The 20477-nt window shown below is 40.5% G+C and overlaps 1 protein-coding gene across 1 annotated transcript in view; it reads left to right on the forward strand.

Annotated features, from left to right (window-relative positions):
* Window positions 1-18585, forward strand: part of EPYC (epiphycan) — a 44416-nt gene extending 25831 nt beyond the window's left edge. The window contains exons 4-8 of the mRNA XM_063134985.1: window positions 9704-9857; window positions 14333-14491; window positions 14763-14965; window positions 16452-16547; window positions 18413-18585. Coding sequence (XP_062991055.1) covers window positions 9704-9857; window positions 14333-14491; window positions 14763-14965; window positions 16452-16547; window positions 18413-18583 — 783 coding nt within the window. The 3' untranslated portion in view covers window positions 18584-18585. The remainder of the gene's footprint in view (window positions 1-9703; window positions 9858-14332; window positions 14492-14762; window positions 14966-16451; window positions 16548-18412) is intronic.
* Window positions 18586-20477: the final 1892 nt, after the last annotated feature.

Here is a 20477-nt window from a genome sequence, read left to right on the forward strand (position 1 = left end):
TGTTCTGTCACAGTATATTTTATGATCTGCGTTTTCCAAAATTGTTTCAGGTGAGTATGTATAGTATGGTGTGTAGGTTGTTTGATAAGTTTGAATGTGATGGCCAATTGTTGGTGAATTATTTTTCAGCTGTATTGTGGCTGAAGGACCAAGTAGTAAAAAACTAGTAAATAAATAGTAAAATGAGATGAGAAATGAGTGTTACTGCTGTTATGCAACATTTCAGAAAGAGCGAAGAGTAGCACTAGGCCTGAGAAAACATTTGTAGTCACATTATCCAAGAGATGCAAAGGCTTAATATATATGAAATAAAGAATAATACAAATAAAATAAGTAACTACAAATTAAAGGCATAATCCTATGAGTTGTGCCCTTGTGAGATAGAAGCCGCAGGGCAGGAGGAGTGGCAGATGTCATCTTTGCCTCCCCATACTTTGACCAATGAGTTTTTTGCTAATGTTTTTTTGTTTGTTTGTTTTTGCCTGTCTAACAATGGTAATTCAGAGGGGAGGGATAAGGCTGGAAGAGGCTCAGGATAGTTCTATCCTGGCTTCGCCAATCTCCTCCCTTCCCCACTCCCCTGAGCGCCCCTTCTCTGCCTCTCTGAGGTCAATTTTACGACCTTAGTGGCCAGCCGGTGCATTTATTTCCATACCTGAGAGAGCAGGGAGGGGGCTCCAACTCTCCTTCCAAGGTCAGACCACTGTCTCTGACCTCTGAGGGGGGAGAAATTCCATCCGATGCCCGCCCTAGACAATGTCTAGGGGGCATAGAGTTGCACCCTCCAAGAATTAATTAATTTTCTACATATACCTAAAACACTTGTACAAAATGGATAAAGGATACTATTTTTTTTATTTTTTTATTATTATTATTATTATTATTATTATTATTATTATTATTATTATTATATTTATTTGTATCCTACCTTTTGCCCAATATTGGGCCGCAAGGTGGCCTTTCAAAATTTAAAACATATACATTTTAAACTGAGGAAAATAAATGCACAAAAATTTATTTATTTATTTACAGTATTAAAACATTAAATGTTTAAAACACATGACAATTTTTCAAGATCTTAACATAGATGGAGGACCAGATTATTCTCCAAAGGCCTGTCGGAACAAACAAGTTTTTGCCTACTTCCGAAAGTGCATCAAGGAGGGAGCCAGCCATTTCTGTACGTCAACACCTGTCAGCCAGTATGGTTTCCCCCCTTAAATATGCTAGTACAATTACTGTCAAAAGTTCATTTTTGAAAAGGTGATATTATTTAGTACTGCCTTGATCAATAGTAAAATGTTAATGTCTGCCATTGCAATGAATAGGTTGCCATATAGAAGATGCATATGTTAACACTTTTGCACATGCTAGTGCTGGGTCAAGATGTCTGGAATGCATCCCTCCCTCTAGGCTTCCTCCAGCCAGAAAACATCTGCCTTGATTTCCTGTGTTCTTTTGGTCTTCTTTTATTTGTCCCCAAGTTAATTCCTTTGTAAGCTGTCTCCCTTTCAAAATGACAGATGGAAACAGTGTGTTTTAATAACACACATATAACCATCTTCAGTCTTACATATTGTCACCCTAGAGGGACAAGAACTCACATATCATCAAGATACTGATATTCCATACACGATATTGCTTCTGTAGCTTCCAAACAAAAATGTCTAATGGTGGCAGTGTCCCCTCTATAGCTGTTTCCCCTTTCCACTCCCACACTAAGAAGAGGAGGTGTCTAAGTTATATCAATAATCTATCCTATCGATCTGGTTTAACAGGTAATAAGCCCCTTACCTGTCTGCTCAGAAGTAAGTCCCATAGGTTCAATGGGGCTTGCTCCCAGGTACACGAGAATAGGATAGCAGCCTTCAAGCTTTTCTATATTGCACACTTGTGATTGGCCATTCGCGGAAGTTTGTGGGTCTATTACATGATGTTGTCAACATCCAGGATGTGTCCTGCACTATCCCCTGGAAATCTCACCAGATACTGTGATATTATCTGGGAAATCGCGGGATCTCGCAGTGTGTAAACTCAGCATTGCACTCTAATTCTGCAGTAGATGGCACTGTCTCATTTAAACTCAATGGAGTCGTTTCAAGAAGGGAAGTTTTCAATTCAATCAATATCATATGGTTGCCTGTAAAGGACCATCGCGTCATGCTGGGAAGACTGTGCAGAATGAAAGCCCCAGTAAGTCCACAAGATTTTTCATGTTTGTAGAGGAGCTCTTAATCTTCCATATCCTTTGCAGTTACGGGAGGGAAACTGAATAATTCTGCCAGTGCTTGGGCTCTTATGCAGGATGTAGCTGCAGCCCTTTGCAGGATTTCTTTTGTTTGTTGCCTTCACAATCATTTTATTTATTATTAATTCTATCTGCTGCAAATATAGTATATTTTATTTTATGTTGTTGTAAGCCATTGTGAAAGACAGCGCATATATATTTTATTATTTATTTATTTATTTATTTATTTATTAGATTTTTATACCGCCCAATAGCCGAAGCTCTCTGGGCGGTTCACAAAAATGAATATTTTATTTTATTTTAAATGAATAAACATATTGAGTAAGCCCCATTGAATCTAGTAGGACTTACTTCCAAGTAAGCATACATGGGATTGGGCACAGAACTCATTGGGTGAATTTCTTCAGGCACTGATTAATTTAAGTTATGTAAATGGGGGCACACACACTTACCCATGAGCACAATAGTTTGGGGTGAACTCTCCCATCTATATCATCCTACCAAGGTGTAAAACTGATATTAGCACACATGAGTTGGCAATATGTAGTAGAGGTATAGCTAGAGTGACCAGGTACAAAAGAGGGCAGGGCTCTTGCAGCTTTAACTATTTTGCGTTTTAGCTAGATATGCAGTTTCATCTGTCTAGCAGAGGCTTCAGGGATGGGGAGGGAAGGAAGCTGGGGATGGTTGGGGAAACCTCGTAGCCCCATGTTCCCAGACTTCTCCCCTCCGCACCCCTGGGAATGCCTCCTTTTCCCTATCTCCATGCTTTGTTTTGCAAATGGTTCTCTTCACGCAGGCTACTAGGGAGAGGGGAGGAGCAGGAAGAATGGTTCCCTGGCTCCCAACTCAGAGCCCTGTCTATGCGCTTGGAGCCAGGAAACCGAACAGTCCTATGCATTCCCAGATGTCATTTCAGGGCATAGGATTGCTTCCATAGACACATTCCTTAGTTTATTTCTATACATTAAGGGCTCCATCACACTTATTTCCTCCCTGCTTTGCTTCCACGTTTTTTACCTCCATTTCATAAGCGCGTCAAGGTAATGGTCCCTTTTATGTGAGTTTGTGATATTGCACTGCACCGTGAAACTTCCCTTTCGCTTGTTTGCTCTTCCACTCCACTCCACTCCACGCTGCCCCTTCTCCTTCCACCTCCAGTTTATTGGTTGTGGTACTCTGATGGGCATGGGTTCCTTCCCCACCTCACTCTGGATTCGTTGTCTAGCAATTTACTGATTTAATGTTTCATCGGCTGGGCTCCATTTCTGCGGGCAATGAGGGTGGGGTTGGAGCAGTAAAAAGTCCATTCAACTGACTAAGCACAAGTCCATTTGTTTCTAGACCCATTTCAAACCGGCTTAAGGGCAGTATACGGAACTGAGTGGATGATCTATGCTTGAATATTGACAGGGGGAGTGTGTCCCTGCTGGTGCTTTTGGACTGCTCAGCAGCTTTCTATACCATCAACCATGGTATCCTTCTGGATCATCTGAGGGGACTGGGAATCGGGGGCACTGTGCTTCAGTGGTTCTGGTCCTATCTCTCGGGGAGGTTCCAGATGGTGATGCTTGGGGATAGCTGCTCCTCAAAGAAGGAGCTATTGTATGATGTACCACAAAGTGCCATCCTATCCCCAATGCTGTTCAACATCTACACGAAACCTCTGGGAAAGATCATTGGAGGCATGGGGCAGGGTGCTATTAGTATGCTGATGACACCCAAATATACTTCTATGCCTTCAACACAGCGTCAGCTAAGGATAGTGTGTCTCCTCTGAATGAATGTTTGGAGGCGGTAATGGGTTGGATGAGGAAAAACAAACTGAAGCTGAATCCAGACAAGATGGAGGTGCTTACTGTCAAAGGCCCCAACTTGGGTTTGGAGGTGTGTCAACCAGTTCTGGATGGGGTTACACTTCCCCTGAAATACTGTGTTTGCAGCTTGGGGGTGCTTCTGCATCTGTGGCTCCAAATGACAGCTAAGATAGATGCAACGGCCAGGAGTGCTTACTATCAGCTTCGGCTGATATACCAGCTGCGTCCCTTCGTAGAGTTGGAAGACCTAAAGTTGGTAGTGCATGCGCTGGTAACTTCGAGGCTCGACTTCTGCAAGGCGCTCTACATAGGGCTAACTTTGTGCCTAGTCCGGAAACTTCAACTAGTTCAAAATATGGCAGCCAGGTTGGTCACCAGTACATCCCGGGGTGACCATATTACACCAGCTTTAAAATCATTACACTGGCTGCCAATTAGTTTCTGGGTGAAGTATAAAGTGTTGGTTATTACCTTTAAAGCCTACAGGGTTTGGGTCTGGGTTACCTGCAGGATCGCCTTCTCCCATACAATCCGCCCCATACACTCAGGTCCTCTGGGAAGAATCTACTTCAGCTAACAAGAACTAGACTAGCAACTGTTACCCAGAGGACCTTCTCTTCTGCCGCTCCCAGAGTGTGCCAACTCAATAGTCTTTCTGAATACAAAAAAACAATAAAGACTGATCTCTTCCGGCAGGCCTACCCAGTCGAATTTTAAGATGTCTGCCTGTTATTTTAATAATGCATTAGTTTTATATGTTTTAATCAGTTTTATGTATTTTATCATATTTTTGTATTCTGTGTTGTTCCCCGCCTCGATTCACAGGGACAGGTAAGATATTATTATTATTATTATTATTATTATTATTATTATTATTATTATTATTATGTGCTAGAGGAGGAGAACTGCCCTGCCCTCCCCTTTCGTCAGCAAGACTCCATTCAAAGCACATGCCCCCAACAAAGGAAAAAGCGAGAGGACAGCAATACATGGAGGCTTAAGGGTGCATTAAATCACCTTGGGGAAAATAATCCAGACTTTCCCAACACCAAAATAATACGCAAAATGGAAGAAAAGAGGTGAGATGGGTGCAAGACAGGGATGGTGTCATGTGAGTCCCACGCTACAAAACCAGATACCAGATATGGCAAGAGTTTGTTAAACTGTTAGTGTGGTGGAGCTTTAAGAATACAGAATATTTTGGAGGGGAAATGGGGAAAAAACAAGCCTCAGTTTTTGCAGTATCTTACTAACTTTTTTTATAAGGTCTGTTGCTAGCCTTCCCATCTAGCTTGTCTAAGAAAGAATCTCTCTAGTATATATGAGGAAGAAAAGGATACGATGGCAATACTGTTTTTTCAATTAAGATAGATACAGAAAGGCAATAAACTGGTAGCCTTGTGTTCCAGGGCATATGTGCCATCTAGTGGCAGAACAGGATTGTGCATCTTTTTTCCAGTCTGCATTGGATATTTATTTAGTAATCCAAAGAGCCTCCAGCAAAGGAGATCGTTACCTTGTCGTGGTGCTGGAGCTTGAGCACCTCAGGGATGCCATGAGCTAAACCGTGAAGGGACACCCAAGACGGGAAGGTCATGGCAGAGAGGTCAGACTAAATACGATCCCTGGGGAAGGTAATGGCAACCCACCCCAGTATTCTTGCCGTGAAAACTAAATGGATCAGTACAACCAGAGATATGTCGGTATACCATCGGAAGATGGGACCCCCAGGTCGGAAGATGGTCAAAATGCTACTGGGGAGGAACAGAGGATAAGTTCAACTAGCCCCAGACGTGATGACGCAGCTAGCTCAAAGCCGAAAGGACGGCTAGCGGCCGACGGTGCTGGTGGTGAACGACGAATCTGATGTTCTAAAGGTCAACACACCATAGGAACCTGGAATGTAAGATCTATGAGCCAGGGCAAATTGGACGTGGTTATTGGTGAGATGTCAAGATTAAATATAGATATATTGGGCGTCAGTGAACTGAAATGGACCGGAATGGGCCACTTCACATCAGATCAGCACCAGATCTACTACTGTGGACAAGAGGATCACAGAAGAAACGGAGTAGCCTTCATAATTAATAATAAAGTGGCCAAAGCAGTGCTTGGATACAATCCAAAAAATGATAGAATGATCTCAATTCGAATTCAGGGTAAGCCATTTAACATCACAGTGATCCAAATATATGCTGCAACCACAGATGCTGAAGAAGCAGAAGTAGATCAGTTCTATGAGGATCTGCAGCACTTACTGGATAATACACCAAAAAGAGATGTTATTTTTGTTACAGGAGACTGGAACGCTAAGGTGGGCAGTCAAATGACATCTGGAATTACAGGTAGGCTTGGTCTAGGAGAACAAAATGAAGCGGGACATAGGCTGATAGAATTCTGCCAGGACAACTCACTATGCATAACAAACACTCTCTTCCAACAACCGAAAAGACGGCTTTATACATGGACTTCACCAGATGGCCGACACCGAAATCAGATTGACTACATCCTTTGCAGCCAAAGGTGGCGGACATCTATACAGACAGTAAAAACAAGACCTGGAGCTGACTGTAGTTCAGATCACGAACTTCTTATTGCACAATTTAGAATCAAACTAAAGAGAATAGGGAAGACCCACAGATCAATTAGATATGAGCTCACTAATATTCCTAATGAATATGCAGTGGAAGTGAAGAATAGATTTAAGGGACTAGATTTAGTAGATAGGGTCCCAGAAGAACTATGGACAGAAGTTCGCAACATTGTCCAAGAGGTGGCAACAAAAAACATCCCAAAGAAAAAGAAAACCAAGAAGGCAAGATGGCTGTCTGCTGAGACACTGGAAGTAGCCCAAGAAAGAGGGAAAGCAAAAGGCAACAGTGATAGGGGGAGATATGCCCAATTAAATGCAAAATTCCAGAGGTTATCCAGAAGAGATAATGGCCATCAGACTGGAAAAAATCAACTTATATCCCCATACCAAAAAGGGAAACACTAAAGAATGTTCCAACTATCGGACAGTGGCACTTATTTCACATGCCAGCAAGGTAATGCTCAAGATCCTGCAAGGTAGACTCTAGCAATTCATGGAGCGAGAATTGCCAGGTGTACAAGCTGGGTTTAGAAAAGGCAGAGGAACTAAATTGCCAATATCCGCTGGAAAATGGAGAAAGCCAGGGAGTTCCAGAAAAACATCTATTTCTGTTTTATTGACTATTCTAAAGCCTTTGACTGTGTGGATCATAACAAACTGTGGCAAATTCTTGATGGTATGGGGATACCAAGTCATCTTGTCTGCCTCCTGAGGAATCTGTATAACGAACAAGTAGCAATGGTAAGAACAGACCACAGAACAACGGACTGGTTTAAGATTTGGAAAGGAGTACGGCAGGGTTGTATACTCTCACCTTACCTGTTCAACTTGTATGCAGAACACATCATGCGATGTGCTGGGCTTGACGAATCCAAGACTGGAGTTAAAATCTCAGGAAGAAACATTAACAATCTCAGATATGCAGATGACACCACTTTGATGGCTGAAAGCGAGGAGGAGCTGAGGAGCCTTATGACAAAGGTGAAAGAAGAAAGTGCAAAAGCTGGGTTGCAGTTAAACCTCAAAAAAACCAAGATTATGGCAACCAGCTTGATTGATAACTGCAGCCAGAAAATCAGAAGACGTTTACTTCTTGGGAGGAGAGCAATGACAAATCTTGATTAAATAGTTAAGAGCAGAGACACCACACTGACAACAAAGGTCCGCATAGTTAAAGCAATGGTATTCCCTGTAGTAACCTATGGCTGCGAGAGCTGGACCATAAGGAAAGCTGAGCGAAGGAAGATAGATGCTTCTGAATTCAAGGCATTCCGAGAGTGCCTTGAACTGCAAGAAGATCAAACCAGTCCATACTCCAGGAAATACAGCCAGACTGCTCACTTGAGGGAATGGTATTAAAGGCAAAACTGAAGTACTTTGGCCACATAATGAGAAGACAGGATACCCTGGAGAAGAGGCTGATGCTAGGGAAAGTGGAAGGCAAAAGGAAGAGGGGCCGACCAAGGGCAAGATGGATGGATGATATTCTGGAGGTGACAGACTTGACCTTGGGGGAGCTAGGGGTGGCAACGGCCGACAGAAAGCTCTGGCGTGGGCTGGTCTATGAAGTCACGAAGAGTCAGAAATGACTGAACGAATAAACAACAAAATCCAAAGAGCTACTATGGGTGCTCCCCCAAATTTAGGCATGCTCAATGGGCTGCTGTTGTTGAACAGCAGACCCGTACATAGTACTATATTGCAAACTGCTTTAAAACATCCTCTCCATTTCAAAAACAGTGTCAAGGAGAGCTGCCGTTCAAGAAGAACACAAATCTAAAACCCATTTAAACATGCAAAATTCATGGAAAAGTTCTTTAGATCTTGGAGTAATTTTTTCAACCATAGAGAATAACAGTATTTATAAGAACAAGTTGAAATTCTATTAGAAAAAGTTCATAGAATTAAGACATCTCTCATACATGTCAGAAACATGTCATGGTTAATCTCAGAGGGAAGCTTCTGGCCAACTTCTTCAGAATTCAAGCCTCATGACAGATTCAGATTCCTGCTCAGCTCAGGTTACAAAGAAACATGGGTGACTTGGATTAAGGATTAACCCTTGGATTAAGGATTCGGATTAAAATCCATATGTGATACAGATAATACATATTGCAGAAGTGAAGGGTGAGAAATAACGAGACGAGACACAAGAGTGGGATTAAATGTGGGCCACATTTATTAAAAGATCTGCAAAAGGGGGAAGGCCTAAGCGGGCATCATCTATTGGCCACTTATGAAGCCATTGTTGGGATCGGGTGAGGCAATTACTACCCGTCAAGTGGCGCTTGCTCCTTCACCACCAGACGGGCTTCCCCCTCCTGGGGTAGGGAGGCCTTCTGCTGCCAAACCCCCCTCAGGCTGCAGGGCTTGAGTGGTTTGAGGAGAGTTGGCCTCAAAGGTAACCCTTATCCTGCCTGCTGGTTCCGCAGGGCTCCCAGTGGTTGGCCCTCAGGGATTACCTATCACCACAACGGTGCCTGTGAATGCTCACCAATTTACACTTCGCCCCAGATGCTTGCTCCTATCCGCCTACCCAACAAATGTGACCAAATTGAAGAACCAAATCAACCTAATTACACACCCTGCCTGTCTTACAGTGTGAAGTAGGCGGGGAAAAAACTCATAACCAAGTTAGATTATGAGCAAAAAAAATCTACTTGGCCTACCGAAAAGACGACCAGTGAACCCACACTGCCTACAGGGGAGGGAGCCACACAGTGAAAGAGGCAGATGAGAGGGATGAGCCAGCTTTTATAGCTCCTTAGTCCTCTCCCAATGCAAGTGGCGCCAAACGGAAGCAGCCGATGGCTGACTTCCACATCCCGTTTCACCACCCCCACCCGCAATTAGCCTTCCCACACCCAGGCTTTGCCAGGCGTGGGTGTAGGGCATGTCTTACTTACACATTCTTGCTGCGACCTCATCAGAGACCCTTGACTTCATATAAGTCATTTGAATATATGGCACATTTTTACTGATATTGGATACCACATGGGACTTTATTCCCTCTCCCTTAATATATGTGTATTTTTCTCTTTTTAGGTAGAGATTGGAACAGTTTTACCATCCATAACTCGAGAGATTTATTTACCCCCACCATTGCCAGAAGAACCTGAAGAGGAAGCATCTACACCCAAACTTATTGATGGCTCTTCACCTCATGGGCCAGGAGTTCTTGGTCCCCATACCCATGAAGGTTTGTAAAAGAAAATTGTGGCGGGTGGGGAGCATGAATGTGGCCTTCCACTTATTGCAGTAGGTTTGAAGCCCTACTTCCACTCATCCTTTATCCTGGGAAGGACTTCACATATCCTCTGCATTTTTACTTTATTCCTTATGCTAAGAGCATCATCAGACGGGAAGGAAATTGCGGTTCCCCATTGATGCTTCTCCACCCTTGCTCCTGTCCCACACTACTTCCTCTCCCAGAGAGGAAGGAGGAACTAAACAAAGACCAGTGGCCCATTCAGGGGCCATTTTTATTGTGCCGCTTTTCATGCACACAGCAGGAAAAGGCTGCACATTCCATTTCCCAAAAAAAGTCTGATCAAAAGCACTCCATTTTGTGATGGAAAAGAAGGAAAGAAGGAGTGGGAGGTGCATGTTTGGCGAATGGCACGGTCTAAAGGACGCACGAAAAACCGTGAGTGGGCAGTAGCGAGTGTGTGATAAAATGTTTCTCTGATGAACCCCTAAATGCTCCTATATTTCCAAAAAAAGGGTTGGACATTGCCAGAAGAGACAATGTTACTTCACCATTGAAGTGTCACCTTATAGCATGTCTCTTGAAACTCCTGAAATTCAAACCTACTAAAGTACCTCAAAATCCAAAGCTGGGGTGTAGGGGCAGAGCAGGGAGGTTATTCTCATGAAACTCATATGAAAGTAAAGGTAATATAACCAAGAATGCATGTTTTAATATTTGCATTAATTCAGATTATATTGATTTCTCATATTGCTAAGCTTTAAACCTGATGGAGAGCACTTTAGCATGAAACATATCAGAAAACATATTGTCTGTTAGAAAAACCAATTATTCACTTTCTATGGCAGATAAAATCATTATTTTTGACAATGCTGGGTTTCTAGTCTGGTTTATCCAGGAATGCTCTTGCCATTGCCTCTTTTTCAATATCTAAGCAATTTAAGATCCAGGTCCTAGATCTGGTGGAGGGATGCTTTAGCCAGTGCTTCTCACACTGCCTGGATTCATCATGTCAGCAGCCCCACACTGCTGCTGCCTTATCCAAGTGGAAGCCGAAGTGGCACAGTAAGGATGATAAGGGAATGGGACAGGGAGGGTGGAAGAAAAAGTGGGAAGAGACAAGTAGAAGCAAGAAGGTTATGGTAAATGGGAGTGAGGGCTTTCAGAATGGAGCAAAAGCAAAGAAGCGTGTGTGATGGTGAATGGAAGGTGGGAAGGTTTTCTACCCCTCAAAACACTTCCAATCCCACTAATAAAATGCCATGGGCTTTAACCAGTAATGCTATATGTATCAGTTGCTTTTCAGTAGAGGTGTTCACTGCCTGCAAGATTCAACTCAGACCCCAATTCAGCATTTTGGAAAACAGCCTAATTCTGCTCACAGCCCTCCATTTTCAAACTATGCCTACAGCTGTGACGGATGGCAGATATCAGCGCACCCCTTTGACCCTCCATCTGTGTATTTGTGGGGGCCCAGAAATTGAGGATCTGCCTCATTATTTGCTCTTGTGTTCTTTATATTCTGAACCAAGAACTAAATTTTTGGAATCTATCTCCTGTCTGACACTGGCTCTAGGGTAATGCACAAGGTATCGCTTTTTGCCCTGAGAGCAATGAACATTTGGGCAAGATTTATTGCTGAGATCGCAGTTGACTATGCTGGAGATGCTCTTATCTAATTACAAATTTTATATTCAAATTATGCTTTTAATTGTATTGAATTATATTCTTTTATTATGTATGACCTGTTTGCGATTATATGAAGTATTTTCATATTGTTGTTTCTTCATATTGTATCTATTTTGTATGTGAATGGTCTATGGCATAAACATTAATAAATTACTTACTAATTCTGCTCAGACCAATTTGGAGGCCATTTGTCAATTGGGTACCAAACCTAAGTCGAGATTCGGAAATCTAATGCCTCCTGCCTCCTATTGATTATCATGGGGAATCAAAAAAAGGCTATATTTCCCCCCCTGTTTTTTCAGAAGTAGATGAAATTTGCAGGCATACTAGTCCCTCATGAAGGGATTATGCCTGCCAGACTCCAGAAAAATAGGTGCCGTGTTGTTGTTGTTTTTTAAAAAGTATGCTGATAACCTATTTATTTCTTGGCAAAAAAATTTGAACGTGTAGGGTTACTTGCCCCTTTTGAGAAGATTGAAACTGCCAACTTTTAGGAGAATAGGTAAAGGGATTTCTCTACAAGAACAGCCATTACATTTTGACAGTATTCCAAAATAGGACAGACTTATCTCCCCATGTTCCCTGTAGAATATTCTTCTGAAAATGACAGACACAATAAAGGTTGCCCTAAGTAAGAAAACTGCAAAGCTTCAGAAGGATAGGAGCAGAGGTTTATGTGGAAGCGGAGACTTCAAATTTGGTGGTTGAGTTATTCACTTCCCCTTCCCTCGGATCCAGGAATCCAAAATATCCTTTGGTCCCCAAGGCCCTTTCTAGGGGCCACAGGATTACTCCCATATAAGACTTAGGCCACAACAGTATAATCCAAAATTGAATATATAAAAAGGGAACTTTTTACAGCACTACATTTTCCATAAATGTGCATGATGTTTCTCAATTCCGTCCTAATCTCATTTCAAAATATCCAATGCAGACTAGGGGGGCGGGGAGAGAAATCATTTTCAAATTTATTATTTAGAGATATTACTGTTATCCTAAATTGTGGTTCCTAAGGCAATGTGAAAAGGGAGAGCTCTTCCTAATTATATCTGTACACCTGTTGCTAAAAGTCTTTCATAAATTGGATGAAATGCTTCAGATCTTTTTCTTACATACGTTCAGCAGTAGTTGGATGTTTTGTTTAATAATCCACAGCTTTCAAGCAGCTTTAGCTCAAGGGATGATTGAAACCTTTCTTGATGTCACTGTTCTGCATCAGAAATGCTAATTAAAAACAATTCTAAGGAAATTGAGGTCTCAATGAAAAAAAATCAATTTCCTCAAATATAAAAAAAGCATGCTGGTTACCAAACTAAATCTAAACAGCTTTATTAAATTTTAAAGGGAGCACACACAGATTTTCTATGTACAATACAATCTGAAAAGGTCATCATACCTATGACCAGTGGAATCTATTACAGACAAAAAGTTTCATTACTCATAAGAATCTTCCTTATAAAAGGCAACAGATATACTGAGTATTGATCATTTGATTAATTGATCAGCAATTTATATGTTCCAAGCAATCTAATAAAGAGGAAAGACTACTTAATTTTATTACACTTTCAAAGTTATTTATTTTGAACAACCATATTGTGTCTTTATTCCCATATTAATTAGTCTAGCGCAGAAGATACTAAATAATTAAATTACTTATATAGATGTAGTGGATTAAGAATGACTGATAAGTGACTATACTCAAATCATAAAAATAAAAGATACAATGCTATAAACAACTTAGGCTGCAATCCTATATGGAAGTATGTCAACAGGGTTTACTTCTGAGTATACATGCATAGGATTGTACTGTAAGGCTACAATCCTATACCCATGTACCTGGTAGTAAACCTATTGAACTCAATGGGAATTACTTCTGAGTAGAAATGTATAGGATTGTGTTGTTAGAAACCCTTTGTTTTGGAAATTCTACCCACTACATTCCTAAACACTAATAGCACAATCCAGAAACTTTCTAGAGATACAAAGAGAGAATATTTGCAGTTTTGTATTTTCAAAACAAATATTGGCTATTTGCTGCTGCAAATAAGTATCTAAGATAAAATAACAGTTTTATGAGCAGTTGTACCTGATCCACAAGAAACAAGTGGCAAGTGGTTGTGCAGCGAAGTCAATTTTACAAAATGGAAAAGGCTGTGCACAGTTCTCTTCACACCAGCTGCAAGGGGAGAAGTGAGGGAATTGGAGCACAGATTCCCCACACACCCACACCCATCATCAGAGCACTGTGGGCAATATCTATGGAAATAAAGGGAAGGTTTCACAGATTCTTACTTACAAGGAGACTGCACCCATTAGCCCATACATTGTCTTTAGTACTCCCATTGGTGTGCTCAGAGCTCCATTGACACTGAGGCAAATTAGGGAGCTACACAGATCACTCTGTGTGTATATGGAACTGTGTGTTGAAGTGCACATGGAACTTTGGGTTTGAATCTATATTCAACAAAGATAATCTCTATCTTCTTCATTAACCCTATGCTAGTGAAACGTTCTGGTTTTGAAATTAATCTATTACAACAGAATAATGTAAACCAAAGCTTTTAAAATTTCCAAATGGGTCAGTAAAGCAGTTTCTGATGATGCAGCTCTGTAGGCTGCACATGTGTGCACATTCATGCATTTGCAAAAATGTAAAGTTGACAGTAAAAGGTTGAGCTGTTATGCTTCTCTGAACATGCCCATGATCTGGATTACTTCAGTTTAGAGGTGAATACTTTTTTGCCCCTTAGTAAATTGTTTTCCATTTCATGTTTTAGGACTCCCAACTTGTCTCCTGTGTACTTGTCTGGGTACCTCTGTGTACTGCGATGACCGTGAACTTGAAGCTCTCCCACCCTTGCCCAAGCAAACCACCCATTTCTATTCCCGCTACAACAGAATCAAAAAAGTCAACAGGGATGACTTTGCTAACTTAAGTATGGACAACTATGCTCATAATATTAGTTACCACGTTATTGCATATGATGTATTTATTCACCCATATTGAATGTTAAGCACAAGGTAACTTGTGTCTTTTAGACTGAAGATAAATAATAATGTATTTAATAATAGAACTATAATTTAGAACTATTTCTGTTCCCCAAAAAAATGGCAATAGTTTTTTTTCCCAGTGTTGATTTTCAAAGCAGACAGAAATGTATTCTAAGAATGCTCTAAATGTTCCCCTGCTTAATTTTTTCTGGCTAGGCAACTTAAAAAGGATTGACTTGACTTCAAACTTCATATCTGAAATCGATGAAGATGCCTTCAGGAAATTACCACAACTTCAGGAGCTGATACTTCGAGATAACAAGATAAGGCAGCTTCCCGAATTACCACCAACTTTGATATTCATTGATATTAGTAACAACAGACTTGGTCGCAAAGGAATAAAACAAGAAGCTTTCAAAGTAAATTTTGAGTTTGATTGCTTACTGTTTTGAAAAATTCCCCCATTTGAAAAATGGTTTCCAATATACATAATAAGAAATGGAGGTAGCATTCCTGTGAGGATCCTCCAAGCAGTGGACTGTGTGTAATATTGAGGGCAAAAGAATCAAAGTTAGGCAGATGTGAACCACACTCTCCTAAAAAGCTCTCTAGTAGTTTTATGCAGCTCCTGTTAATTTCAATGCAGCTTGTGCAGGAAAGTGTACAGGTTTGTACAAATTTGACTGTACGTGCTCATATGTGTGCATGCACATGCATACAGATTTGCTGCTTCACATACCAAAAATGTATTGGGCTGGCCTTGAATACAATAAAATTAATTATTTACACCTGGAGAATTAAAATCCTAGATAAAAGAGAAAAGAAATATAAACATTGCTATAAAATATCTTCTTTGATTCTGCTAAAGTGTCTCAAATGCCAGCAAGTGCTATAACATAAAGAGCCTAAGCCTGCTCTTATATCTTTTTTTATAACTCATATTGTTCCATAACCCAAAATAAAGATAAGAGATGATAACGAAGGGCAGTAACTTTATTTAATTTACCAAAGGATCTGCAACCTAGAATGTTGCACTCCCTCTCATCCTGATAGTATAGGTTATCTTCTTTTTTAAAAACAACAACAACCCAATAATAATAATTTGTAATTATAAGTGGGGAATAAAAACAATAACACCAATAGCAAGAACATAAGAATAATGAGAATAAAAACATGGTTCAAAACATCACTGATTTAAAAAACAACAACGAACAAATAACATTTTTGACACTTTACGTTGTACAGAAATAGTACATGTGGAAGCTAAGGACACTTTACATTGATAAGGCTGTACAGAGATTCCAGTTCCCTATTCCATTCCTCTCTAACATACTGAACATCCACTTTATTACATTGCAAAAGGAGTTTTAACCAACTGTTGTAGGCTTAGCTTTCTCTAAAATAGCCAATTAATTCCTTCAATAGCATAGGAGATGTCAAAGCACCCATCACTGATGGCCTGTTGTATATAGACACCAAAGGATGCTGTAATTGAATACATTGCCAACCAGCACTAGTTGATAACTGATAACTACTCTACAGTATGAAAATGGTAAAAGCCTATCATCTTAGCTGATCTAAAGTATAAGTTTAGATCAACCCAATTCTTAACCAGAAAAAGGCTTTTCCTTCTGCAGACCCCAACCACTCTCTTCCCCAAACTCTGCCCCCTGGCCTGGAGAGTACTGAAGGCTTTTTGAAGAGGCAAGAAGAGGAACTCCCTTTTTATAACTAGGGGTCCCAATAGAGGTAGAGTGGCATAAAGGGGAATCTGCTTGGCCTATTTAATAAAAATCATCTGTATTTAGGGGATTTTTAAATGGGGAAAAAGCCTCTTGTTTTAACTCCAAGGGAGGACAAAGGAAATAACTTCTATATTTTTGGAAATATTTTTGTTTTCTTTAGGATATGTTTGACTTGCACCATCTTTATATCACTGATAACAACTTGGATCATATCCCGCTTCCACTCCCTGAAAGTCTCCAATCGCTTCATCTGCAGGTGGGCTACAATTACCAATAAAATCTAGATTCTAGATACAATGTTTTCTGTGAAGAGGACATAACAGTAGCATCCCAGAGTAGATTTACTTGTGGTCCAGACGCATTTGGGACTGTAAATGGCTTGTCACATGTTCAAATCCAGGTATGACATTCTAGATTGTTGTTGTTGAAGAAGATGGAGAGACTGGATGAGAAAATGGAGGGAGGATTTGGGTTAGGAATGAGGAGATTTGCTTATCAAAAACTGGGGCTCTGAGAGTAACAAATAACATCTACCTCTGTTATTCTATTTCTTGGACATAATCCATCACTTAGGTGCACATAGACTCACCTCAGTAGCATTTAATCTTGGTCACCTCTGTAGAGTTTAGAATATAGCATTTAAGTTTGTTTTAACTAAATAAATGCAGAAATATCCTGTTTTTCACATAGTGAGAATCTTCTAGAGTTAGATGTGATTCTGCTTACAGATTATTGAATATATATATATTTATAAATCTGTAAAGCATTACTTTTCCATCTCTATATGATTGTATATGGTGTGCATTGTGTCAGGAGAGCTCTAGAAAATATTCCCCAGGAATTGTCATAGACCTGGGCTGAGCAGAAAGGCATTTACTTCACACTTTTGCATAGTATGCATTGATTCTACAATGCGCTTTATGAGGAGGGGGTGGGCGTAAGAGACCTGTCCTTTGAACGCTGGTCAAAGTTCTAGAACTGGGGTGGGGAAATATTTACATCCGCATCCCGGGATGTATTGCTTTCCAGCTGACTCTCCAGGGGCCAGATGACATCAGGGGACCCTCCCTCATAAAGCTTCTCTCTTTCCCTGAAGTTCTTCTATTTTTACTCCATGCCTAGCGAAGTATGGAGTGATCATTCCTGCCTCTCTCTTCATTGAGAAAAGGTATTTCTTTGTGCAGAGAGAGGCAGAAGGAATTACTCTTTGCCTCTCTCTGCGTGGAATAAGGGAATTTCTCAGTGGTACAAAAAGGCAGCCTTCATTGATGGCCGTGACCATTGCTGAACTTTTTCATAAGATCAAGCATGCTTGATCTTATGAAGAAGTTTATACTATGAAAATCAAGGATAGATTAAAGCTGAGGATGGGTCAACGTCCCCTATCCCTCTCTGGTATCATACAATAATGAAAATACCATCTGAGATGACAGTGGATTTCTAGAATCTGGTCAGTGGCTCCTTTGTATAGGAAAATGTCGATCTCCTGTGAAGGCAATGGAGTTAGAAAGACAGATGGAAGGTGAGCAAATGAAGGATGGATTTGTCTCTCAGTGCCCAGACAAACCTTTCATAATGACAACTGAATATTGAACATGACAACATGGGGGATTCAACTTTCATAGGGACTTCTCAGGGAGCTTCCTCTAAATTCTAGGGACATATCTACTTTCATAATTCACATCTTTTTGTTAAGCCTCCCAGCTCAGCATGGAATCTTTTTACAGTATTGTCAAGCAGTGCAGAATACATTTGAACCCATGGGCTTCGTATGATTTGTCCCGGTTGACTTTGAAGATAGCTTTTTCGTACTGGTTTGATCTCCCAGGTGTACAAGTGAATGTGTGTGCTTTACCTCTTAATACTTTTTTGTGTGTGTCTTCACATGCATAAAGACAAGGATATGTGCCTGTGATGCTGTTCTTCCTGTTTGTTTCCCTAAGTGATCATGCGTATGCACTGCATGAATATAGGGTATTAACCTTTTCCCTAACAGCATCTTTGTGAAAGGACTGCCATCTTTTTGTTTGTTATGGTGCTCTAAAGGCAGTCACTGATGCTATTAGGAATTCAGATATTGACTATCATAAATTCTCATAGATGTCTCTGTTTTCTTTTTAGAACAACAATATACAAGAAATGCATGAAGATACTTTCTGCAAAATGAAAGATTATTCTTATATCCGTAAATCTCTCGAAGACATCAGGCTAGATGGCAATCCTATTAATTTGAGCAACACCCCATATGCTTATATGTGTCTACCCCGTTTGCCTGTTGGCAGCCTTTTTTAAGGTTGGGCGATGATCAAAATATCATGTATTTCCTTTTGCAAGTAAGCACATAATTGCCTTCAAAAGCATAGTGCATACTATTTCAAAAGTTTAAAACATTAGACTATGATTTCATTAAAGTAAAAATAATGAGTAAATAGCCACAACCAGTGGAATGGAATGCTGAATTCTCTATTGAAGTATGCCTTGTTTCTATGGTATTGTAACCAAGCCAGAGCAGTTGATTTGACTATGGTGGAAGGGGAAGTGATAAAAAGAAACACTGGAGAAGCTGGATGTTAATGATTGCTAGTTCATAATATTAACTGCATTAAAATTGTAACAAGCACTATACGAATTGTATGTAAATAGTAAATGATTCTTCCTATCTTATTTTTTATGATATTCTATATTCCTGATACATGCAAGCCTTTCCTATATCTTTTTTTAGAAGAACATAAGAGCCCTGCTAGATGAGAGCAAAGGTTCATATAGTCCAGCATCCTGCTTCCCACAGATGTCAACCAGATGCCAGATCAGGTTATTAGCTGAAATATTAATATTAAAAATAAATAGTCTTTTGTAAAATATTGAACATTACATTGCACTAGAAAGGAACTATGGAAACTGTACTTATACAATAAATAAATGTACCCTGAGTATGTGCAGTGTTTTTTGTAATAATTGTTGGACTAGATAACAGCAAGGAAACAAAAACTCTACTTCTTATATCACTGTACGCTCACCATCTATCAGAGCAAGAATGAAACACTTCTGTAAAAATGGTCTGGTTCAAAAAATGTTGAACATTTCCTGATACTATGGAAATAAGTGAACAGCAATGCCAAGTATACTGTTGAAATTGTATAGAATGTTGTTGTCCATATCTTTTAATAATTTCATGCAGGAAAACATTAAAACTATAAAGCACTATTTCTTAAGATATGTTTAAATGAGCATCAACAAATGTATGCTGACCCATCACTCAGTCAGTAGTTCTGCAATATAAAACGCATGTGCTTAAAATGCACAGAAAGAATGAATACATAGGGTGACCATATGAAAAGGAGGACTGGGCTCCTGTATCTTTTGCAGTTGTATAGAAAAGGGAATTTCAGCAGGTGTCATTTGTATGCATGAAGCACCTAGTGAAATTCCCTCTTCATCACAACAGTTAAAGCTGCAGGAGCCCTGCCCTCTTTTGTATCTGGTCACGGGTAGGGCTCCTGCTGAAATTCTGTTTTCTATACATCTGTTAAAAGATACAGGAGCCCTGTCCTCCTTTTCATATGGCCACCCTAGAGAGGGCTGCTGATGTGCTCCCGATCTGGAATGGGCTCTCCATGCCTGCTGTTTATACTGCCAAATAGTGATTAATTAAAGCAAATGAAACACTAGTTTGCAATATATCTTGTAAGTGGGAAGCAACGACACTGAGAGGGGAATGGGTGAAAGGCCCCCTACACCCCATAATAAGATCTTGATTTGGATTGGGATCCTGCATTTACTCTAGAGTAAAAAAGAAAGTAAGATGTAGTTGCTAGCTATGTCTTTAAAGTAATGTGCGTTGGCCCTTCGGCTGATACATGAGCACATGTTTCCATTCTTAGGCGTTGCTTTATTCTGCCCTTTTAGTCACTGCAGTAACAAATTTGTCCTAATTTGGGCAAATGGTGGGAGATGGGGAGGGACAGGTGAGTAATCTGTTGGATTTATATTAATGTGAGAATACCCAATCTGCACCTCCCTAGATTAAACTCAGAACAGGGCCACGTCTACACAGCGTTCCGAAGGTGCCCCGAAGCCCCTTGAGGGCGCCCCAAAAACGCTTGTGTAGTACATACCTTAATCGTCCCCAGAAGAGGCAGAGGAGGAGGTGTGCTTCGGTTGCGCAGACTGCGGGCGGGCTGCTCCA

Source organism: Elgaria multicarinata, chromosome 9, assembly GCF_023053635.1.
Source record: "Elgaria multicarinata webbii isolate HBS135686 ecotype San Diego chromosome 9, rElgMul1.1.pri, whole genome shotgun sequence".
NCBI lineage: Eukaryota > Metazoa > Chordata > Lepidosauria > Squamata > Anguidae > Elgaria > Elgaria multicarinata.